General features: G+C 42.4%; 1 protein-coding gene across 3 annotated transcripts; it reads right to left on the bottom strand.

Annotated features, from left to right (window-relative positions):
- Positions 1-1,137: 1,137 nt before the first annotated feature.
- Positions 1,138-23,855, bottom strand: LOC306913218 (uncharacterized protein). Of its 3 annotated transcripts, none has more exons than XM_079489807.1 (7): positions 23,702-23,855; positions 8,289-8,501; positions 7,433-7,565; positions 5,952-6,335; positions 3,407-3,585; positions 2,922-3,011; positions 1,138-2,475 (listed from the first exon to the last, which is right to left on the bottom strand). In XM_079489807.1, the coding sequence occupies exons 2-7, from the start codon at positions 8,400-8,402 to the stop codon at positions 2,404-2,406; spliced, it is 972 nt and encodes a 323-aa protein (XP_079345933.1). In that variant the 5' UTR covers positions 8,403-8,501; positions 23,702-23,855; the 3' UTR covers positions 1,138-2,403. The 3 variants fall into 3 exon arrangements, with proteins under 3 accessions (XP_079345933.1, XP_079345932.1, XP_079345934.1); XM_079489806.1 differs by lacking the exon at positions 23,702-23,855 and adding an exon at positions 11,077-11,174; XM_079489808.1 differs by lacking the exons at positions 7,433-7,565; positions 23,702-23,855 and adding an exon at positions 11,077-11,174.
- Positions 23,856-25,327: the final 1,472 nt, after the last annotated feature.

The following is a 25,327-nucleotide window of genomic DNA, read 5'->3' as shown; positions in this document are numbered from 1 at the left end:
AATAACCTGCAGAGTTGAGCTGCGATATATGTGTGGAGACACACACGCAGCTTACATCACTCCCTCCCAGCCCTAAGTTAGAAATATGGGTGAAGATATCAGGGGCACAAATAGACACATGCATATAGAGACTCTATCTATGTAGATATAAATAGACTATAGGCCGATGTCAATTGGGAACGATGCCTGTTGGTAACACATGCCCCTCCGCTTATACAATGCCTGAGTAATTAGAGCAACCCATAATTGCGAACCAAGTGATTGCGAACCAAGTGATTGCGAACCAAGTGAGCAATTACTATAGAAGCCGGCCTAGCTTGTCTGTCTGTCTGTCTGTGTGTGTGTGTCACGCTGTAACACCACCCGCCCGCCACCACAGGGCTTCTGAAATAAGTCTGTGTGTGTGTGTGTGTGTGTGTGTGTGTCAGACTGCCACAACACTTCGTTCGCTTCCCGTGTTCACGCGTCTTGTCATAGTACTTGCCAGTAGGCCAGTCTCTGGTATCTTTTTTTTCTCCAGTATGACACCAGTGCTATGATGACATATTTATGACATCAGGGTCAGGGATGTCCATATATGGGCCTAAAACGGACACATATACCGACACTGGAGGTCTGGCAGCGGTGGCCGAACGGATAGCGGCGCGGTCTAGATACCGGAAGGTTCCCAGTTCGAACCAGCCGTCCGACACGTTAAAATTACCACCGCTGAAATGCCCTTGAACAAGGCATCAACCACTACGATGAAATGTGTTCTATGAGCAGGGCCTGGCTGGAAACAAGTTCTTGAGCTTAGCCCAGATACCCTGGGTAAATATAGATTTCATTTCATTTCATTTCCATATTTGGGTATAAAATGTGCACAGCCTGCCAGACTGACAGCCTCAGAGTCAGACAGACCGATAGAGAAATATAATGTTGAGTTGTGGACAGATCCGACAGACTTACCTTACCCATCAGCACAACACCCCCATGGTTCTCTGTAATACACACAGCAAGTAGAAGCAACACACAACCATAGATGACAGTTCTCACTTTATTGATCTCTGTTCTCATATAGTGAACATAGAGAATTCAGACAAAGCAGACAAAGGTCACATTCACTCCAAATAAATGTCAAAACTCAAAAGTGGCACTATTGGTGTTCACAGACAAACAACAGAGACAGATACTGTACATAATTAAATACAATCCATTATTATTATATTATTATATTTGAGGGGCGCTAGCCCCTCCTATACACAGGTTTAATGTTTGTCTTTAGTTCAATGTTTGTTTTGTAAACGCCATTGACAATGAAGGGAAAATGTACGTCATAATGTGTCATTTACGTCATATTGTCTCTTTATTGTTAATGGCGTTTAATGTTTGTGTTTGCACCGTTACATCACCTAATCAACATGAGTTAGACTTTAATATATTAGCACCCCTCACTTCACACGGGTGTGATTTTTTTTGACCGTAGGTCACAGTTTACTATGCAAAACCAGTCACTCCATATATGGCCATCTCCATATATGAAGATCACGACACTGACCTCATCAAACCCTGGATAGCCATACATGGAGAAGACTGGATCATCACCTACAGTAGATCTGCATATTATGGAACCGGACAGCAACTCTACATCTGACCTCACGGACACTATGTTGATCTGACCTCTTCAAACCCTTAGATCTCCATATATGGAGCTGACCTGTTTTGACATTCCATATGTTGAGCTTTCCCCACCCGGCGTCGTTCCTCTTCGATGTCTCCCTTTTGACTCATACCTGACTGTCCATTCAAAGTCTAGACAGCAGCCGCGCCCGGCAGCTGAACTAGAGTTCTCAACAGGCCCCAGAACATTAACGTGCAGCCCTACCTGGGCCCGGCAGAGCTACACAATAGACAAACAACAAACAACGGAAACATTCTGAATGTAAACGTTGCATAGCATCCACCTGGTTCAGGTAACAGAGGGACAGATGTTCTTGTAAATTTATTCTTGCAATGAAATTGTTATCAAAAGCTGCTTTTACTGGGATACGTATATGATTTTCATGTTGGCATATTTGGTAAATGGTAACCATTTTATAAAAGCTATGGTATATTGCTTAGCCTTTGGCTGAACAATGCCCCTTGATAGTAGAAATGGATAAAAAAGCATTCAGAGGAGAATACATTTGGACATTTCTTTGGACAAGTATTAATTCATCATTGGTTTATCTCATTATTTGAAACTTTGGCCGTGTTTAATATGAACACCTGACATCGTAACATTATATAAATTAAAGCCGATTCCAGGTCTGATCCAACATCAGAATCGGTTAATTCCCAAATGAATCAGTGCAAAGTCTTGGGGGGAGACTTTTGAGGACGGAGGAGGTTTACACCAATGACACTCCAACAAACGCTGATCCCTTAAAGGAAGTTGACTTTGTCTGAGGTGTACACGTCAAAGGTGGGGGCGGAAGGCATGGTGTAGCTGGGACCCTGTACAGAGAGAATACAAAAACAAATAGACCTTCACGATTATGGCAAAAAGTGTATTCACGATTATTCTTGGCCATATTGAAATCAGGATTATCAATACATTATTGTCTATCTTCTTTTTAAAACAAAATCTGGGTCACGGTTTTATTATTTTGAAAAGAATCAAGAATTAAATAAAATTCTCTCCTTATATTATTTATTTAGCCTATTAGAGAAAAAAAGAATAAGGTTTTTCCATTCAGACGTTATGGCAATATTGGACAGACAATCCTTTTTTATACAACAACCTGCAACAGGAGTTGTGACCCAAGGATATGAGTTTAGGTAAAGACTTCCATTTACAGTGCAGGCATCCATTCATATTAACAAATGTCAGATTGAGTGTTAAGTGAAATGGGACTGTTAAGGAGAGAATGATAGGACAATGAAAGAGAAGAAGCTCTTACATTACTGATTGCTGGATGCTGAATTTGCTCATAGCTGGGAGGGCAACTGTCATCTGTCATCATGTTTGGAGGATGACGTTGCATCAATTCCTAGCAAACAAGAACAGTTTGACTTTTCTCTCTTTTTTTTTTAAACAAATCTTCAAGTCAAGCTGTGATCAGTTTAACCAATAGTAAAACCAAAAGGAACAGATAGAGATGAATCCCATTTTAAACTTTGATATAGAATCTACAAATATAATGTTAAGAAGAGATAGTACATGCACACATCCTAATCAAAAGTCCAGTCACTGGACAAACGGCAGAACAGTAAAACAAATAATAAAGTCTGCTCACTGGTTCTCAGCTACACTTTTTTTTTTAATTGCTGCTCAACATTTGGTTCTCTCAACCTTAAATGGCGAGAGATCAGCAAAATCTATAATCGGAAAATAATGACTTTTCTCAAGCACATCAAGCACAGTTACTTTGACATAAAAGTATACCTCCTCTATCTGGTTGTAAACCGGAGGTGCTTCTGCATCGTCTGAACTTGCAGCACTGGAATTGCGGCACTTTCGCAGACAACACAGCAGCTTTGTGACAGCTCCAATAACGGTTACTGCTAACAACACATGCCTCATCACAGTCAACCAGTCCAACGCAGTCGCAGGCGGTTCAGTTGCTGGGGAGTGAAACATGAAATAAGTCACTTTTCTGCATTTGTTCTTTTGACTTATTCCTTAAATGGTGTTATGAGCCAACTGCAAAACAACATGCAGTTATAGACAACACAGATTGTCTATAACATTTGATACTGTACTTAAAGCTGCATTACGTAACGTTCCTGTTCTACCCTTGATTTGAACCCGATGTTTGCGTGTAAGTGCTGACTGACATTATTTCCACTGAGCCAATAGCTGCTTGCTCTGGGGATGAATAGAATTTTGACATTTAGGTCAAACCAGAAGCAGGATCTAAATGTCTCAATAAAAGAGCCGTGAGTCCAAATACAACTCCAATTGTACACAAGTTATATTGTGTTAACATACTCTTAGAAAAGATCACCAGGGCCTGGGCCGTGGCTCAGTGGTCCAGGCACCTTGGCTGCCAATCCAGTCTGGCAGTGTGCCGCGGGTTCGACTCCCGATCCCGAACGGCCTTGCATGTCACCCCCCATCTCTCTCCCCATTTCCTACTGTCTATCCCTCCATAAAAAATATAAAATAAAGGCGAAAGCCATAAAAAAATAGGTCCTTTTAGGATTTCTTGTTTATTAAGTCAAAAAGCCCCAGCAGTTATGGCGGACGTTTTGGCCAGCAGCCTTCCTCAGCGTATTCTACCATACAGACTGGACAAAATAGCATTGTATTCATTCAGTAAAGACAATTACATAATACAGCTTTAATGACAGAAAATAATTGCACCCTTCCTTAACATCGTTAATCGTTTTGCCGTTTAGTTGGCAAGCATTGAGCAATTAAAAAAGTAAATATAGATTGCTTTGAAAAGTCTAGCCGCCATAGTCCTTGGAAAAAGATGATTTAACGGAGGGACAGTCTAGATTAGAAGCTATTAACAGGAAAATGAGGTCCAAAAAAATTTCCTTACAATTTAGAATTTAGGTAATCCAGAGCAGTTTATAGTAAGCAAGAACAATGATGGTAATACATCAAATACTTTTGGTAGTAGCTTTGTTCATTTTTTTCTTTTTCTTTTTTCTTTACCCAGGGAAGTAGCTGAGCACAGTTGCTCATTTTCAGCAACGCCCTGCAATTAGAACAAGGATCTTTAAAGTAACTATACAACCAGCAAGCCAAATAACGCCATGAAGACATTAAGATGACGGTGACGTTCAGGATGTTCAGGACTAGGCCAGATCACAGCCCATATGGGGATGATCTTTATGTTCAGGACTATGCCAGATCACAGCCCATATGGGGATGATCTTTATGTTCAGGACTATGCCAGATCACAGCCCATATGGGGATGATCTTTATGTTCAGGACTATGCCAGATCACAGCCCATATGGGGATGATCTTTATGTTCAGGACTAGGCCAGATCACAGCCCATATGGGGATGATCTTTACGTCATTTCAGGACGTCTTCACCAGATGAAATAATACAGTTTATTCTGGGCCAGATCTGACTAGTTATGATAGGACTTAAATTTATTTGACTTAAGTTTTACTTTATCTGACTCTCTCTGAGTCAGTCCGTCTTAGTGGGCAGAATTTATGTTGGTTGAAATCAGGTGATATTCTGGGCCAGATGTGACTAGTCTTGGTTTGACTTGATCTGGCCCCAATCGAGACGTCACTAATTCGTCCAGGTCCTGACCGTGCTTGCTGGGTATGGTTTGGTGTTCTTTAAAACGGCAACATTTTCAACTAGAAAAAGTGCCCTTCTGGGCACAGGTCTCCACCAGGAGGATAGGAGTGTGTGTGATGTTTGGCATCACACAGTAATAATAAACTTCCTTTTGTTGAGGATCACTCATAGATCACTCATAGCATCTCTGAGGATAGAATTCTGGATAAGCAGCATTTTGTACAAAACGGGCCACCCCTGAAAACTTTGGAAGGCAATCTTAGCCAATCAGCGTAGAATCTGAGAAATCCAACAGACTCGTCTTGATCACATGACTATGGAGATATTGTATACCGAATTGTGTGATGTATGGATAAAATCTGTACGAGTAATCTGCAGATATGTGTTTTGCCTAAATCGGCCTCATGGTGGCGCTATAACAGGCCGTTGAGGAATATTTGGGGCAGAGGTTCGTCGTTGGTATCCAGGGAGTGTGTGTGCAAAGTTTGGCATGGATCAGGCCAACGGTGCCGGAGATTAGCTGGTAACGGACAGACGGAAGGACGGACGGACACACACACGGATGGAGTGCAAAACATACTCTCTCCCCATGCCTTCGGCCTATTGAAGACAATAATAACATACTCTCTCCCCATGCCTTCGGCCTGGTGGAGACAATAACTATGTTGTGGTGTTCTTAGGAACAAAGAATTTTACAGCAACTCAGTGTTGTGATTACCTTGCAGTGCTTGCACAATGATCTGGAACTTATGGATCAGCCTGCCATCTTCTCGTCGGATGACATACATGCCCTCGTCTTTTTGGGTTGGTCTCACATTCTGGACGTACCAGATCAGTCCTCTCTTGTAGGTCACAATTGTTGTCCATATGAGGCCTGTTTTGGCCTTAACAAACCAATGGCACTCATAGTTTATTATGCCGGAGCACGACACTTCACTGTCGGAGGGCTTGTTAGAGCTCCAGAGCTCGATCCCCTTTGAGGTGTCGTTGGTGGGGTAGAAGTGATGTTTGTTGGCGGGGTAGAACATCAAGAGGGTTGGTGCCACTGTCACTTCGATGTCCACCTTATCACCGTAGTTCACCGTCCTTGTATCTGTGCATTCTGTGGAGTGCAAGGAACATCCGTGTGCCACATAATTCTAGTTACATTGGAGGAAAGGTGGACTCCCTGATAATTACAAAAACAAAATAATAATAATAATAAAATAATACAAATTATTTGAAAGATATTCGTCTTTAATGTTGTACATAATCAGTCTTCAATTGTCATGTGGGGTATATATATTAGTGGCCGGCAGAAGCCGTGAGGTTCCCAGTTCGATCCCAGCCTCCCCCAGAGGTGTCGAAGTGTCCTTGAGTAAAACTCTGAACCCCTAAAGCGACGGAACGCAACACCTACCTCCATCAGCTCCCATTAATTACTGCACGACATGCCACACCCTACTTATACTCTGAGTTGGCAGTGCCCAGGATGGAACCCATAGCCTTGTGGTCTAAAGACGAGTGCTCTACCAAGTGAGCTACCCAGACACTATTTCTATTACATTGCTATTAGAGACATAATCCAAAAGAAAGTACGCACATCTCTAAAAAAAAAAAAAAAAAACGTTCAGGTGCTGAACAAAAAGATACATAACGTACAGGAAAAGGAGATGTAGTCCACACACTGATGTGTTGTAGCTCCCTGCAGGTCATACCTGACGAAGACACATTTGGGGTTGAAATGTTGTCATCCTTTAACTAAATAAAATGTTCCTTTGGTAGCTACAAATCAGTGTGCGGACTACATCTCCTTTTCCTATTACATTGCTATTAACATTTAAAACAATGTACAATACTGAGACTTGAAGGTCGCAGCTGTGGTCTTGACTTGACTCAATGAACAGTGTGGATGTCACTGTATGCCTACCTGTAACCGTGAGTCTTAGGAAGGTAGAGGCTGTGGTACTAGGGCCCCATTCTGTATGCCTACCTGTAACCGTGAGTCTTAGGAAGGTAGAGGCTGTGGTAGGTACCTGTAACCGTGAGTCTTAGGAAGGTAAAGGGTGTGGTAGAGCCTACCTGTAACCGTGAGTCTTAGGAAGGTAAAGGGTGTGGTAGAGCCTACCTGTAACCGTGAGTCTTAGGAAGGTAAAGGGTGTGGTAGAGCCTACCTGTAACCGTGAGTCTTAGGAAGGTAAAGGCTGTGGTAGAGCCTACCTGTAACCGTGAGTCTTAGGAAGGTAAAGGGTGTCGTAGAGCCTTTTGGTCCCAATATTTTGTATTCTCCAACATGCTCTTCTGTTACAGATTCAATAACAAATATGCCCGAATCCCACACACAATCAGGCATCTGAGAGACACACACACACACACACACACACACACACACACACACACACACACACACACACACACACACACACACACACACACACACACACACACACACACACACACACACACACACACACACACACACACACACACACACACACACACAGTGTAAAATGCAACTGTGTTTTATAATGAGAAGGAGAAAGATGAATTAAGAAGATCCGGTGGTGGGAAGTAAGTTACTGGAGTATTTCCAATTTTCTATATTTTATAGTTTTACTTCAGCCCTATTTAAACTTTGGCCATTTGAAAATAGCCGATCGACAAGCACACAACATGTTGTGTTCTTGTAGATCTGCTATTTTCTAAATATTAAAAAAATAAACATTTTACACATGATATAAGTTGACATATAGGTTGTAAAATGGGACATTATGCATAATAAGTACTTTTGAGTACTATTTTGATTTTAATGAGAGCTGACTGTCCAGGACAACACCAAGGTTCTTGGCTGTTGGAACCGAAGTCACCAAGTATGTGAGAGGAGTACTTGTGAGGTGCCCATGTTTGTTCAATTACTTTTTTCATATATATATAGTTTTATCATCACAAGTAGATGATAAAACGACCAAAAGGTTTTTTGAAAGTAATAAAATGTAATAAAAATAATAAATGTGAGTACTTTTTTCCACCACCGAGAATATCAAAGGGATCAAGCGTGATAAGTCTGATAACTTACGGTATTGCGTGGAAATATCTCAAGAGTATCTCTTGAATATCTTGGAACAAACCACACTTTTCTTGGTTCGATCTCGGTGTATCGGTCTATCAGTGATGACGATGATACTCCCATAACATGAATAGAACCATAACAGGCCGTTGTATTTCTTTGATTGTAGTTGATAGTAGAATCATCATTACCATCAACAACAAAAACCCATGTAAGTGTGGCCTATGGAGAGAGACAGACAGAGAGAGACAGACAGACACAGAGAGACAGAGAGGGTGCAGGGTGGGGATGAGAGAGATAGAGAGGGGGTTACGGGATGTGAAGACCTTTGAGCTACTGTATATAAGAAGATAATCTCTGCATGAACTTGTAAGTTCCAATGTTCTCATCTTGCCATATCACTGCCAAACCTTATATAAAGCTATATCACACAAATGCACAAGTCCTGCACACTGTAAAGTAAGGGAACTTCAATAGGGAGTCCTGAACCTAGGTCTAGGCCTCAGAGTTACTACAGGTGGGTAACTAAGTTGCCAGCAAGTCGTTGGGTGATTGATAGGAATGTTTTTTTTAATACATTTTTTTGAATATCACTAAATCCCACCCCAAAAAGTGATTGTCCAATGCCAATCCAAATAGTTTAGCAACGGTTGCTATGCAGGTCAAGCTTTCTTCGCTGCTAACGTGCCTATTGGACAATGATGGGTTGGGGAGGGACTTAGTGAAGGGCTAATTAATATTAGCAATTATTATTGTTAGATATTTAGAAAACAAAACAAAAATCCACACAACCCTCCCTATAGTGCTGTCAAATTAATCTATGAAGGCATAAAGTTGCACTTTGTTGTGAAATTTCAACTTCCAAGCTAATCTCAAATCTCTCAACAGTCAACAGACTGGGTGTAAGCACACATGGGATTCCATGTGCGGCCAAAAGCCGCTCGTGGCAGGCGTCTCTTCCTGCTTTTTAGACAGCTGGTGGATGGAAATTAAGCTCCACCCACGTGGCAGAATGGGGCCAAAATGCGGAAGTGCAAACGCTATCAACGTTAAATCCCAGCTGCACGGGGTTTCATACTTCCACGGGTCCGCCTGCAGTCCCTCCTCTTACCACTAGGGCCCAGTGCTTCAACGTTGGAAAGCCTCACTGGGGCCTTGATCTAGGCCCAATCCCAATCCACTCCCTTGCTGACTCAATGAGCCCTCACTGATTTAGCTGCACGTTCATGTGAAGTCTGCGAGGGCTTGAGGGATGTCCCATTTGAAATCGGTAAGTCAGTGAGGGCTCAGCCCCGCCCCTTTATGTGCCCTTTGCCAAAGTCAGCATCGATGCTGACTTTAGCTGACTTTGGCAAAGAAATGACCCACAGTTCATAGCGTTACCAGGGGAATGAGGGGGATCATCCGAACGTCAATCATTTAAGTATGCAAATTAGTTATGTACCGCGGTTAGAATGTCAACAAACACAATAGTGCTTTCTCACTGTTCTCAAAGGGAGACGGAATGGAAGGATAGGCTATATATTTAATAACAATAATAATAATAAGGGAAACATGATGAGAAATGACTAATGAGCAAAGTAAAAGAATATGGAAATGCAATTTATGATGAATATTATTATATATGAATATATCACACAGGAAAGTGTATTTATGAAACTAATAATAAAACGACATAAATAGACATGATAGACATGTCATGCATGTAGGCACTGGCTGTGAATAAGGACAGGTTTTATAAAGTGATGCAAAGTGACATGAATGGCGGACTCATCTTCAAAGTGCTGTTCACTGCTGTACCATTCCTTTCACAACAATTTGGAGCCCTTGCCGCCTCTCACCCTCAAGCATTTATACAGCTGACGTCACTAAAGTCAATGAGGGTTCAGGGCTCAGGGCTTGAGGGAGGCAATTGGGATTGGGCCCTAGCCTCGATTGCCTTGTGCAGCCCTGCTCTCTGTCCGCATGGAAACCGCGACCTACAAATGTAAGTACCACCACAAATAAATGATAAATAAACTGCTCCTAAACAATCTTCATCTGATGCAGAATAGACAACGCTCCAACTGATGTTCACAAGGGCTCTTTATTTACCCCACTGTGAAAAACTATAAATGAAACCACACAAACAAAACAACTTAAGATTTATAAACACCATGGATGTATATGACATGTTTTTGACAGTCACAACCAATATGGTTGTACAAACAAAATAACAGGTAACACAATTGCATGATGGTAACCATGGCAACGAATGGTGTCTGTTTCCTGTTTCTGCACAAGGAATATTATACCCAGCACCCTAATCAAGGGAACTTGATTCAGCTTGTTCAATTCATCATAACATTTAGAGACATACAAATATACACTTCTATATAGAGAGTATGTATGAGCGGTTTCCGAGGCTAGTATGAGCGTGACATCATCATCATACCAGTTAGTTATGCGGGAATGCGATATCCCCATATGTGCCCTCTCCCTATACGCTCATTCTGTAGCTGAGCGTAGGGAGAGCCTGAGAGGGCACATATGGGGCTTCCTATTAAAGTACTGAGTGGCAAAAAACTACTTTCTGGTCTTCACAGCCCATACATCCAAACAGAAAAGTCCCATTTGATTGCATTAAATGACTTTAAACAACATTAAATTCACTTTGTCACTCGATTTGCGTCTTTGCCACTCGATCTAACATTCACTTTATGCACGCGCATACCCTCTATAACCAAAACATAGTCCATTCATCTTGCAGAAATATCGTACTACTACAGTGAGAAGCTGACAAGATCCTCATACTCACGATTAGAAGAATGGATGTCACAGTCTGGTACATTTTGTGCTGGCAAACAAAACTTACAGTAGATGTGCCTACTCACACCGACATCTAGTAGACTAACCTGTCAAATTGTGTGGCTCCAGATGTCGCTGTTTTACAATCATCCGTACCGTTATTCACGTGCACGAACTGTCGAAAGAATGTTTATTTTGATCACATCAGTGGTCTACGTCTACTCAACGAGGAGGACGGAGGCCTATCACATTTTATTTGTTTTAAATCTTAAGTAGGCCTATGCAAAACTGAACAGTACAAATTACAAAGCAGCACATTTTCTCTATGTCTAAATTACTACCCATAAAATGAATTACAAATATTAAGGACAAAGGATAAACTGGGACAAACCAGTGTTTTACTCAAATCTGTGACCAATCGATTTGTGTGACTGGCTAAAGACAGTAGCGACTCGCACTTTCTGTAATTTAAATGTTACACCGTGTAACTTACGGGATAACAAAAGGTGTGACTTCGTTACACAAACACTCAATGTCATATTTTTTTAAACAATTATCTTAGATGTTAGAGTTAGAATTCCATGCTGGAGATTATATCATATGTTGTTATTATGTATTATAGGACTACACATGAATGACTCCATGTAATTCAATAAATAGGCCTACAAAGACTGTCCTTCTTCAACTACACGAACTGATTGTAACTACAATAAACATATATATGTTTAAATTCATTCCATAGACTCATTCATGCAACTCGATCGAGTTGCATGAATGAATGAACCGTGAATGCACGGTGGTGCACGTGAATGGACCGGCGATATATGTGGCGTCACACAGTTTGACAAGTCACCGAATTCGGCGCAACACCATATTCTTTGTAGGCTAGCAGAAACCAATTAAAATGCACCAGGCATCCGCTCTTCAAATTGTGAGTATATTATATGACTGAGGCTTTACACTGATTTATGCTTTACACTTGTCACTGTGGCGACCTAATAGAGACCGTATTGCTTAACGTTATCTATATGCAATTCTGCAAGAGGGACGGACGGACGGGGCGTAGCCATAATTATACAGAAACGGTGGACAAATTGTTCAACGTTTATTGATTTGAATTATTAATTGAAAGTCCAATTCGATAATCTCAAACAGAAATCAACAGATTTAAAATAACCCCTTCATCTACACAAACACAATTAAAATCCTGTCTTATTTGTTGAGCATGTTTAGCCTGGCTGTTCTAGCATGAGTGAATAAGCATCATGTTTCACGTGCATCTCCTAAGCCGCATTGTTTGTTGTTTTCTACATTTCAGCATCATATAAAGACTGAATTAGACCCACTTGCTGATTACATTAGGCCGTATAATGCCATCTTTAAGTGAAATAAAAATCCCCAAACGTCAAAAATGAAATTATTTAATGATCTTAATAACGTAATAATAAAGAAATACATCCGCTGTCAATATAGGAGTCTGCTGCCTGCCTGCCTCATAATAGGATGATGTAGCTTTGTAGCCTATAGGCTATAGCTGAGGGTCCTATATTTATCTCTGTGGATAACTGGAAGTGACACACAGCAACAGCTGTTGGGTGAGCCGAGTGTGACCGTGTCATTGTGCTTCAGAGACTGTTTTAGTTCAACCTCCAGCAGGTGGCTCGCAGTGAAAAGGAGCAATTGTGCAATGCAAGTATTTCCACTTAATTTCCACTTAATCTTCTGTCAATAAATAATATTCCATGCAGGTTCCCTGTCTGACTCTGAACTGTAACTGTAACAGTGTTTATATCATTCATCAAAGCTCTGAAAGGGATCCCATTTCCAACAATATCATTCACCACTGACTGTCATCATCATTATAGTTGTGGTATATGGACTCTGCCATCCTCTTGGGTTAAAGGAATAGGGTAAGTGATAGGCCTATTCCTTTGTTAAAATAAATGTCAAATAATATTCTGATAGTAACCAGTGTTTGTTTAGGAACAGGGGTCTCCCGGTCTCTCCAGCTCTTTAATGAAAAGAAAATGCATTGTCAGGTTGGGATACAAATTTTATCAGGAAAGATGAGCTGACAAAATTGGAACTGGAACAATATAAAATTGAAACTGATAACCAGAAAAATATATGTTTTATTTATTAAAGACCTGGAGAGATGGGGGGAGGGGGGTGTTATTGAACAAACACTCAAGATAGCAAATAGAATAGAGTAAATAGTGCTTTAACCTTTTAACACAAAGTCTTTTGTTTTGACCAAAAAATATCACTTACCTTGAAAATTATCTTTGCAACAACATATTTATAGGCGGAACCACCACGTGCATCCAGCTTGGCCGAGCATCTAATCTGAATGTAAACAATTGATGGAGGTTGATCTTTGTCTAGACTGCGCTAGAGATTCCTAAGTACTGGGGCTGCATGGGGCAGCGCTCGTCAGTAGGGCTGCAACGATTCATCGATTAATCGATTATTCAATTAGTTGTCAACTAATTTAGTAATTGATTAATCGAATCGGCAACTAATCACTAGAGTTTTTTGCAATTTATCATAGATGATTTCCTACTTAACCATAGTTTTTCCAGTGTTATAAGTGTAACTAAACTATAGAGTGAGCCATCTCTCTTCCCTTACAATCTGCTGATAGTTGCACATGCACAGTAGCGACTGCAAAGCAAAATATGACACATAATGATTATAGACATACACCACCACATTTACAGTATAAATGATACACAACCAACAGACAACTAATTTAACATTTGGCCCAGACCGGCCCACCAGAGGGTCGGCTCACCGGGCATATGCCTGGTACGTCCTGTAGCCAGTCCACCCCTGGATGCCAGTGGAAATCACAGTAGTCTATGAGCTAAAAGCACAAGAGGCAACAAGGCAATAAGGCATAATGCCTTGTTGTGGTGAAGAGTCACTTAGTTTCATAGCTTCATTGCTAACTCTTATCTTCACTTTGTAGAAGAGAGTCTGGCCAAGAACCAAGCAGACTGCTCGCAAATCCACTAGGAAGTAGCTCACCACCAAGGCTGTCCGTAAGAGTGCGCCGGAAACCGGTGGAGTGAGGCTGAGGCCTAGAGTCCATTGCCACTCGGGCACACAGGCCCAGTCTAGCGTTTGAAAGACGTGGGTGAAAAACTAAACAAAACAACAAAAGATACATTTGCAGCCCCTCACACCTATAATGCATGCACATTTCTGTTGTAGTGAACCACAGCAAGCCGCCTTTGTTTTCAAATGGCCCCCCGTTAGCAAGTCAGCAAAACCGTGTTCACCTATTAGCCGGTGTTGCCTCCAAGACCCCCCGCACTCGAGATTGCCCCAGTCAAACTTTTTTATCCACGCTACGAGCCTGCTCTGACAGAGATCAGTTGTTACCAGTAATATATCAAGCTGCTGATTCATAAACTGCCCTTCCAACTCCTGGAAGAAAAAAAAGCTCAGGACTTCAAGCGAGCTCAGCTGTCATGACTCTCCAGGAGGCCAGTGAGGCTTACCTAGACACCAATCTGGGTGCCATCCAGCATCCGTCACGGCCAAAAACATCCAGCTAGCCCGTCTGTGGAGAGCACGTTTAACCCTTGTTGTCTGGCCACCAGAATATCTTTTAACCATCTCGTTAATGGGTTTTGTTGGAGCATAATATACAAATTTCAGCTTCTGCTGTAGGTCCGGTTCCCATAGGGTCACATTCACATAGCTACTTCTACGTGCAAGGATGGGAATCCCTTTTTGCTTTTGGGTTTTTAACTTTTTACCTTTCAAGACGGAAACCCATTTTTTCCTTTTTCTTTTTTATTGTAATCTTTAGATGTTTTTCAGAAAACTTAGGTCAGGAATTAGAAGGCATTTTTAGAATCGACCTTATAGGTTTAAATGGGTTAAGAAGACTCAGCCAAGGGTTCTTTATCTATAGCCTGTCAGATGTGTAGACCCAGATATACATGATTCCTGGTCCTGGATGATTCACCTGGCCTCCCAAAACACTTGACCCGATCCTCTTTAATCTGTAAGAAACATCATATTTGTTACAATGATGTTTTCTAATAAATTCGATAGAGATACGAACAGTGAGATACAAAATGAATACTTAAATAGAGAACTGTCTCTCTCTATTTCTCTCTCTCTCTAGGCCACGCTTGCATGGGTTATCAGGTGTGCTGTTGGTGGTCGTTATGATGAAGGTAATGTGTGTGTGTGTGTGTGTGTGTGTGTGTGTGTGTGTGTGTGTGTGTGTGTGTGTGTGTGTGTGTTAAGTGCACATAGAGGGCACTCGAGTGGCGCAGTGGTAAAGCAACTGTCCACCACCGCAGAGTTCAAATCCACTGCGGTGCATCCGGCTTTGTCGAGCATATATACGAACACAATTGGCCTGTGTTCGGGGGGACAGAAGCCGAGCGGGGAGGGCGATATGTCACTGTACGACGTACTCCTACAGGCTGGGGCAGCAGGAAATGTTGAATGGGAGTAGAACGGAAGGTACGTCCTCCCAGTGGGGACTCCTCACGGGCAGGTGCGCCAGTAGGGTACAACAGCAGTGACAACACACAGATATGTGTGCGGGGAAGAATTAATTAGCATGACGACTACATCAAAGCAAAAATAATTTGATATGAGAATCCAAACGCGTTTGTTTACAAACATTCTGGTCTATTAGACAACCTGAGTTCAGCATATTGTCTTGAATCTACCTCAAGTAAAACAGTGCAGGACAGTGATTTATCTCCTGTTTTACTCCCCATTTAGACATTGAGCCCATGGCAAGTTTCATTGGAAAGCGTTTGGGGGGCTTCTTGCTGGCCGTAAGTTTCCTGGTTTGTTTATACAAGTGCTGCTGTGGCGACGACAGCGACACCAAAACACCAGAGGATGCAGAACAACCTCCCGCTTCCAACCAGGATGGAGGGCAGGTAATTTATGTCAGCACTTCCCAACTTGTGGACCGGGCCGTGGTGTTTTTAGACAATGCGTTTTAACTGTGATGTAGATAAATAGGAACTGAAAGTATACTACGTTAACTCCATTGATCCAAGCCGGAAAACACAATCGATTGATGGGTGTCAGATGGGTGGGCCACGAACACCTTTGAGAATTTGAAGTAGGCACTGATCCACAATCAGGGTGGGTTCTTATGTCAAAGTGAATAGGAAATCTGGTATGCTTTCCTTCAGCAAAGTCACAGGTGTTGTCTCCTGTGACTTTGCTGTCTCCTGTGACTTTGCTGTCTCCTGTGACTTTGCTGTCTCCTGTGACTTTGTTGTCTCCTGTGACTTTGCTGTCTCCTGTGACTTTGCTGTCTCCTGTGACTTTGTTGTCTCCTGTGACTTTGCTGTCTCCTGTGTCTTTGCTGTCTCCTGTGACTTTGCTGTCTCCTGTGACTTTGCTGTCTCCTGTGACTTTGTTGTCTCCTGTGACTTTGCTGTCTCCTGTGACTTTGTTGTCTCCTGTGACTTTGCTGTCTCCTGTGACTTTGTTGTCTCCTGTGACTTTGCTGTCTCCTGTGACTTTGCTGTCTCCTGTGACTTTGCTGTCTCCTGTGACTTTGCTGTCTCCTGTGACTTTGTTGTCTCCTGTGACTTTGCTGTCTCCTGTGACTTTGTTGTCTCCTGTGACTTTGCTGTCTCCTGTGACTTTGCTGTCTCCTGTGACTTTGCTGTCTCCTGTGACTTTGTTGTCTCCTGTGACTTTGCTGTCTCCTGTGACTTTGCTGTCTCCTGTGACTTTGCTGTCTCCTGTGACTTTGTTGTCTCCTGTGACTTTGTTGTCTCCTGTGACTTTGCTGTCTCCTGTGACTTTGCTGTCTCTTGTGACTTTGTTGTCTCCTGTGACTTTGCTGTCTCCTGTGACTTTGCTGTCTCCTGTGACTTTGCTGTCTCCTGTGACTTTGTTGTCTCCTGTGACTTTGCTGTCTCCTGTGACTTTGTTGTCTCCTGTGACTTTGCTGTCTCCTGTGACTTTGCTGTCTCCTGTGACTTTGCTGTCTCCTGTGACTTTGCTGTCTCCTGTGACTTTGTTGTCTCCTGTGACTTTGTTGTCTCCTGTGACTTTGCTGTCTCCTGTGACTTTGCTGTCTCCTGTGACTTTGTTGTCTCCTGTGACTTTGCTGTCTCCTGTGACTTTGCTGTCTCCTGTGACTTTGCTGTCTCCTGTGACTTTGCTGTCTCCTGTGACTTTGTCTTTGTTGTCTCCTGTGACTTTGCTGTCTCCTGTGACTTTGTTGTCTCCTGTGACTTTGTTGTCTCCTGTGACTTTGCTGTCTCCTGTGACTTTGCTGTCTCCTGTGACTTTGCTGTCTCCTGTGACTTTGTTGTCTCCTGTGACTTTGTTGTCTCCTGTGACTTTGCTGTCTCCTGTGACTTTGCTGTCTCCTGTGACTTTGTTGTCTCCTGTGACTTTGTTGTCTCCTGTGACTTTGCTGTCTCCTGTGACTTTGCTGTCTCCTGTGACTTTGCTGTCTCCTGTGACTTTTACATGCGGAACCCTCACAAGGCCTGCATGTAAAACATATTCTATTGCTGTTCTATTACATACAACCCAGTGATGTTCATCTAACGCCAGGTGACACCAGGGGCAGTATTATGCGTGTCTTAAGTACCAGGTCTTATTACTTAACTTAAGACCTGGAGGCGTGATCAATGCCATTTGGCTATTCTGAGTGGCCAAACAGCATTGACCACGCCTCCAGGTCTTAAGTTAAGTAATAAGACCTGGTACTTAAGACACGCATAATACTGCCCCAGGTGTCCAATAATACTACAAAATAACCAACATAATATGCCAACATATGCCAACATAAATGGCTCCTACGTTTTTATTGTATAGATTGTACCTTTGGTGACTGAAGAAGGTAACATCTGGACCCCGCCTTATGTTTGACTTGTAGCAAAACTAAAATGCTCAACCTGTGTTCCTGTTTGCTAGGAATCAAACCAACTTCAACAGCCCAACAAGCCAACGGTTCCTTCATACAACACTTGCCCTCCCAGTCCCACCCCTCCCAGCTATCAGAGTCCAGGATTCAGTAAAGTAAGAGCTTCTCTCAGTGCAAATGTCTGTTCATTCCCACTCCTTAACAGTCCCATTTCACTTAACCTAACAGGGACATTTGTTCATATGAATACCGATAGACACATTCATTTCAAATGGAAGTCTACCTAAAGTCAAATACTTGGGTCACATCTCTTGTAGGTTGTTGTTCATATGAAGAAGGTCGATCCTCCTCAGAATCTGACTGTTTACCCTAAGGTTTGTTAAATGCATTAAACACACACAGACTATACAAAACATCCATTTCAGGCCAGTTGATCTTCTGTTTGGTGATAGAGTCTGTTCTTTAGAACTGTCTACTAGTGGTGAGAGCATAACGTATATTTGCAGTGAGCATTTAGTTGTTTTCAATTTAAATTCCTGAGACTTTGTGAAATAATCTCACCACTTTAACAGCTTAATATGGACATGTGGTACATCTATGCAAACCAACAACATGCAACATGATGAGAGTACACAACCTTTTATAACCCTGAATTCAGAAAAAAAAGCACTAGTGAAAACATGTACACCCTCCTACACACACAGCATACTCTGCAATACATCCAGGAACTAACATGTACAGCTATATGGGCTAGCAGCCTCCGTGCTACGCTGATCTGTTCTATTGTTGCTCAACACAGAGCCCTGCACTCCCGGTGTACAATGGCGTCACCCCACGGAGTCCAGCTCCACGGAGTCCAGGCAATGTGGCTGGTGCTTCCTCACCGTACCGGTACCAGGTACTGTCACTGTGTCTACCGCAATGGTTCTCAATGTCGGTTCCGTCTGGGGACCACTAGGGGTCCAGATGGACCCTTAGGGCAGTATTATGCGTGTCTTAAGTACCAGGTCTTATTACTTAACTTAAGACCTGGAGGCGTGATCAATGCCATTTGGCTATTCTGAGTGGCCAAACAGCATTGACCACGCCTCCAGGTCTTAAGTTAAGTAATAAGACCTGGTACTTAAGACACGCACAATACTGCCCTTATGGTTCTGTAACTTAGAGTGAAAAAATAGATTTACAGCCGTGAATTCAGAAAAAAGCACGGCTAAAACATGTGAATCCTACACACAGCATAGGCTGCTCTGCAACACATGCAGGAGATAACATTTGCTGATTTGTTTTATAGAGGGTATGCGCATGCATAAAGTGAGTGGCAAATCGAGTGGCAAAGTGAGTTTAACGTTCCCACATAACTTCCGGCTATGATGATGATGTCACGCGCATATTGTTGCTCATGTCATGTCACTTGTTTAAATGTCATTGTTCTAATCTAAGGAGAAGCACGGTGGTAACAAAACATTTTTCTATTGTTGCTCAACACAGAACCCTGTTCCTGTGGCGAACACTCCACGGAGTCCACGGATTCCAGGCAATGTGATCGGTGCTTCCTCACCATTCCGACAGGTACTGTGTCTACAGCACTGGTTCTCAATGTCGACTGTAGATCTGCTATTTAAAATCAGACCCGTCTGAAGTGAGTGGTGCTGTCCTCGTACGTACTGTACTGTACGCCTCCCTGGCCTCTGTGTGTGTGTGAGACACTGCACAACAGTGCCATCCAGTGGTATTAGCGTATTAGCGAGGTGTTTCATGTGTCCGTGCTCGGACACGTATCCGTGCTCGGACACGTATCCATGCTTGGACACACACACACATACATACATACATACATACATACATACATACATACATACATACATACATACATACATACATACATACATACATAGGGACAGACATAGCTGTTTTTTTTTGAGTGGCTAGCACCACTCAAAAACACACCCGTGTGAAGTGAGGGGCGATCTTATCATCGTACATCATCATACATCATCTCATTCGGGCCAATCAGAATTTGTGTCCTCACCTTCGTCTTCAATGTTTGTGTTTACACGAACACTCTAAGTTGTTCATTCATTGTCAATGGGATTTAATGTTTGTGTAGGACAAAGGTACACTAAAAGCTGGACATAGGCGCCCCTCAAAAAATAAGAAATCAATCATTAATCGTGATATTGATTTGAAGTCATATCACAATATATGATCAAATGTGAGATCAGTCTTGCCCAAATATGGAGTTCCACACGGCTCCAAACTGACTTCCAAGCAAGTAATGGGTGCTGCCTACAGCATGAATGGACTGTGACAGTATTTCATATGAATTAACTGAGTCAATTATGAACACTCATCAATTAGAAGTTGATTCACTGATAGAAATGAATTGTGTCTTTTGATTAATATATTATATTTAAATTATATTGTTTTGTTAATTCAGTACTTACTTACTTACGCCTATCGCCCAACCTTGGGCATAGGCCACGAACAAGAGCGACTCCAGGCATCCCGGTCCTGGGCCATTCTCTCCAGCTGTCCCCATGTATGGCCAGATCTCTTCACATCTGCATCCAGGTCACGCCGCCAGGTGTTTCTTGGTCTGCCCCTTTTCCTTCTCCCTCGTGGGTTCCAGAACAGGGCGTATCTTGTGATACTAGATGCAGGCTTGCGAAGGGTGTGGCCAATCCATCGCCAGGGTCTTTGTAGTATTTCTTCTTCCACAGGGTGTTGGCCTGATTGCTGCCACAGTTCCATAATTCAGTACTGTATATATTCTTGTCTTGTTTTATCACATAGAAAACCCTTCAAGCATAATAGACGTGTTCTGTGTGCGTTTGGTTCTCTCTGTACAGGATCCAGATCTGGATGACGGGCCACGCTTTGAGCCAAAGGAGCTCCAAAACGTCCAGCTCCCCCTCAGCTCAAACTCTCCCATCTGTGACGTGTACACCTCTAAAAAACTCAACTTCCTGTAAGGCAGTGGTTCCTAAACCTTTTTAGCCCGAGACCCAAAGGGGTCATTTGATGTCTCCCCTGGGGACCCAAACTTGTGAAAAATGTAAATGTATTTCTTTGGACATTTTTTGAAAGATCTCTTGAAATAACAATTAAAAACAAACTGTAGGAAACAAAAAAGTAAAGGGATATTTAATTACAAAATGGGCCCACGAGACGACCAACTGTTTGTCGGACTCGGAAGTCTTGGGACTCACTTGTGGGGCCCATTGTCAGCCCATTTGTTGGGTCGACTCGCAAGTTCGCAACTAAATATCCTTTTATTTCTAGAGGGTCGGGTGTGTGGGAGTGTCCTTGGCGTAAGAGCAGACCTGAAGGTATCAGTGCAGTGTCAGGTATCCTTTAAAGGGGACCTATTCAAAAAAAATGTTTTTGTTTTTTCTACTTTCAAAATGAGCTGCCGGCAACTCGTGATACATTACTTTTTATTGTTGTTATGCAACGTTTATTATATTTTATTCTTAAAGTTAGACTTCTTACCCATGGTATATGGCTAATATACCACACCTATCACCAAATAGATTTGACCAATCTTGTTTTATATTATGCATTATAAGTTGTTGACATAATATATTCTAAGTTCAGGGTTCATAATTCTTTGTGGGACACATTCTGAGTGTGATGGCTGATGGGAGGCCACTCAAATGAGCTCCTGTAACGTACTGTAACATAACATAATGCAACGTGAGAGGAGAGAGACTCTCACTCTTAATTATTGAGGCCTCCTTATTATCTCCGGCAGGCCAAACGTGCTGAATGATAAGATAGTATTGGAGATTATGTTTTTGTCCTAGTCCGTGTGTCTGTATGTGTCTGTCTGTATTTTCTGAGCTAAATTTTGCAAACAACTCGATCAATCACCTCCACATTTTACGTGCACACTCACTGCCAGTAGGCCAAGGAAAACACTACATTTTTCAAATCGGCCTCATAGTGAGACTATACCAGCCTGATTAACGTTCTGGCCTATAACTCTTGGACTGCAGGTCATACAATCCAAACCATGTAGATGTATTTGATACAGCCTAACCCTATCCTATACCATAGTTTGTAGGAGGGGCCTATTTACAGAAACATGCCAGAAATAATTAACGCATCATCCAACCGACCCCAAATTTGACACTCCTATTGAGGGGCCTCTACACAATGCGGTCTCGCACGCACGCGCGTGCGTGCGTACCTCAATGAGAGTGTCAAACACACACACACACACACACACACACACACACACACACACACACACACACCGCCATCACCATCTAGGGAGGCCTCTGTAGAGCAGATTTCCATGAGCGCAGGGAACATTTTTCACCTTGAAATCTTATACCATTCAAGAAGTTTTTCTCTGTGAACAGCTTTTACATTCACGTTCACGTTGCTCTGTTTCTCTGTGAACAGATTTTACAGCTTTTACATTCACATTCACGTTCCAAAGCTGTTGGGCCAGTCTAAACAGCTTTTACATTCACATTCACGTTCCAAAGCTGTTGGGCCAGTCTAAACAATACCTCATTTTATAGCCCTGATTCTCTACTTTTATATTAAATGAAAAAACAAAAATGATAACATCTTGAATGATCAATCAAGACTTATAGGCCACAACATGAAGTGATCTAATATAGTGACACCATGATGCCGATTGGTGTTATAATTTATTCCTGCATACATGGGGCCTCAGATTGTTAACCTCGCTATTAAATTGTGTGGTTGAATAAATACATTGGTCCTGTTAAATGTAATACTGTGGATACCTGTGGCAACCACACTAAACACAATATTGGTATTGGTGTTGAACTGTATGGAGCCCTAATGTCCATTGCTGCGTATTCACACACACACACACACACACACACACACACACACACACACACACACACACACACACACACACACACACACACACACACACACACACACACACACACACACACACACACACACACACACACACACACACACACACTCTACTCTTGTTTTCTACCCCAGGAGAATGGAAGGCTAATATGTAACTGAGGCAGATATAATGATATGCTTTTTGGGTTTTTTCTCTTCCAAGAAAATGGGGAATCAGAAGGTGGATGAGGAAATTGTTGATCAAATATTTTTTATTTTATTTTATTTTATTTATATATCATTGTCCTGTAATGTCATTCATGTCGAATGCCATGTTTTTATGTTCTGTGTGGACCCCAGGAAGATTAGCTGCTGCTATGCACCAGCTAATGGGGATCCTAATAAAACTCTAACTCTAAATTCCCATAAAGGCCACAGTGATCATAGCATTGCTGCTGTAGATGAGGAACTGCAGGATGTTTTTCTTTGTAAAAATGGATTGAGATTGTTGTATCTTGTTGTACCTTGATGTATTCCTTCTGCACTGTGCATGAGAATAGCATGAATGAACCACCAGGTCCAGGGGAGCAACCATCTACCCCCTCAGGAGACATACTGTCACTCAACACAGTCAAAAACAGTTTCAAGAGTTGCGTTGCTGGTTGAACCTCACCTGGATTAAATATTGCACTAACTAGCACTAATACACTACACTTGCCTTAAATAGGAATTCACAAGTGACTCGCAAATGTAATGAACTACTAATGCTGTTACTAACTACTATTAACTGTTAATGTTTGTCATTGCTGTAAATTTACGACTATGCTTAGAAATGAACTTGTGGTCGTCTTCATGATCAGAACCTTGACCACAGAGGATAATGCACTGATTGTTTGTGTTGCTGTCTTACCTGTGTGAAGATGTGAAGGTTTAAGCCACTAGTGTGAGCAGAGACTGCAGTAGCAGTAGAGAAATGGGGTCCATGACTTCAAACATCAAGGCTGCATGCTCAAACTAGCTGTCTGGTATCTGGAGAGAAGAGCTTTAGTTATAAAAAAAAAGACAAAAAGGTCATGAGAGATGTGACAACACCGTAGTGTCTTCCCCTGTGTTTATTTAACCCATTTTGACCTGAGATCAGATTCTAAAAATGTCTTCTACATCCTGACAGTTTTCTGAAAAAGCTATGTTTCTATGTCAGTGGTTCTTTGATTTTTCAAAAATAGCAGACCTACAGGCTCATAGCGCGCCAGTGGCGCGCTATGAGCTTGTAGGTCTGCTATGTTTCAATAGCTAAAGCATAACATAATGCTAACACCATAGTGTCTTCTCCTGTAACGACAGTGGACCACAGTGCAGAGAAAAACCTTAACCTGCTCCTGAGAGAAATGTTACATTAACATTTCATGGACACATCATGGATGTAAAGTATGGTATAGGCTACGATCAAAATCAACCACATGGTTTTGGTGATTGTGGTGAAAACCGCTAAGCCAATAAAGCCATCCTTCCCAGACTGCCTCAGTTCATACTGTATTTGTATTTTACGTACTGTATGTGCCTCTATTGCTGTAGAGCACACCAGCAGGTTCCTTTTTTATATTTATTTAGAGTCAATGTGACCTTTGTCTGCGCTGAATTCTATATGTTCACTATATGAGAACATGTATTATAGACAATAAAGTGATCTGCTACCCATAGTTGTGTATTGTTTCTTTTTTCTTTCTTATAATTTTTATCCCACGATTTTGTAACCCATTTTTCACCCCTGTGTCAATTATCTAATGTGATCCTGGGCTCTACACACCCTCCGCCAACCTAGTCCCCATATATGGGGGACATGGGGAGAGCAACGGACTTGAACTCATGCTTCCTTCATGCCTGAGTGTCCAAGTTGCTCCTTTACACCTGACAGGGGGGGAGTTTCCCTGGTTGGACGTAGCGCGTGGAAGGAACACGTTATTCCAACCAGTTCCTTTCCCACCATCAGGCGCCCCGGCTGGCCAGGGGGAGGCAGTTTAGAGACCAGGATTACTGCATGTTTTTTGTGAGGGTACCTACCCTAGGGGACACGGGGAGAACATGCAAACTCCACGCGCCAACCCCGCCTCGGGGATGGGCACTGATGACGCGGAGGAGGAAACACGCCGCCAGCACCCAAGGCGTCCCGAGCGGGAATCGAACCCAGGACCTTCTAGCTGTGAGGCGACAGCACTACCAACTGTGCCACCGTGCCCCCTGTGTATTGTTTCTAAATGCCACAATGTTTCTTGCCTCTGTGTGGGGTGATATGTCACTGTGTGGGGTGATATGTCACTGTGTGGGGTGATATGTCACTGTGTGGGGTGATATGTCACTGTGTGGGGTGATATATCACTGTGTGGGGTGATATATCACTGTGTGGGGTGATATATCACTGTGTGGGGTGATATATCACTGTTTGGGGTGATATATCACTGTGTGGGGTGATATATCACTGTGTGGGGTGATATATCACTGTGTGGGGTGATATATCACATCACACTGTTTGTCTGCC

This window comes from Electrona antarctica (assembly GCF_951216825.1).
Source record: "Electrona antarctica genome assembly, chromosome: 2".
Taxonomy (NCBI): Eukaryota; Metazoa; Chordata; class Actinopteri; order Myctophiformes; family Myctophidae; genus Electrona; species Electrona antarctica.
Note: the sequence above shows the minus strand (reverse complement) of the source record. Positions and strands in the feature narration are given on the sequence as shown.

What these genes read in the sequence shown, in the direction of transcription:
- LOC306913218 (XM_079489806.1), bottom strand. Translation starts at nt 11,109, where the DNA reads ATGTACCAGACTGTGACATCCATTCTTCTAATC. An exon ending in TGACATCCATTCTTCTAATC is followed by an intron (nt 8,502 to 11,076) that starts GTGAGTATGAGG and finishes CTCTCTCCATAG; the next exon opens with GCCACACTTACATGGGTTTT. An exon ending in CATTGTGCAAGCACTGCAAG is followed by an intron (nt 3,586 to 5,951) that starts GTAATCACAACA and finishes TTCACTCCCCAG; the next exon opens with CAACTGAACCGCCTGCGACT.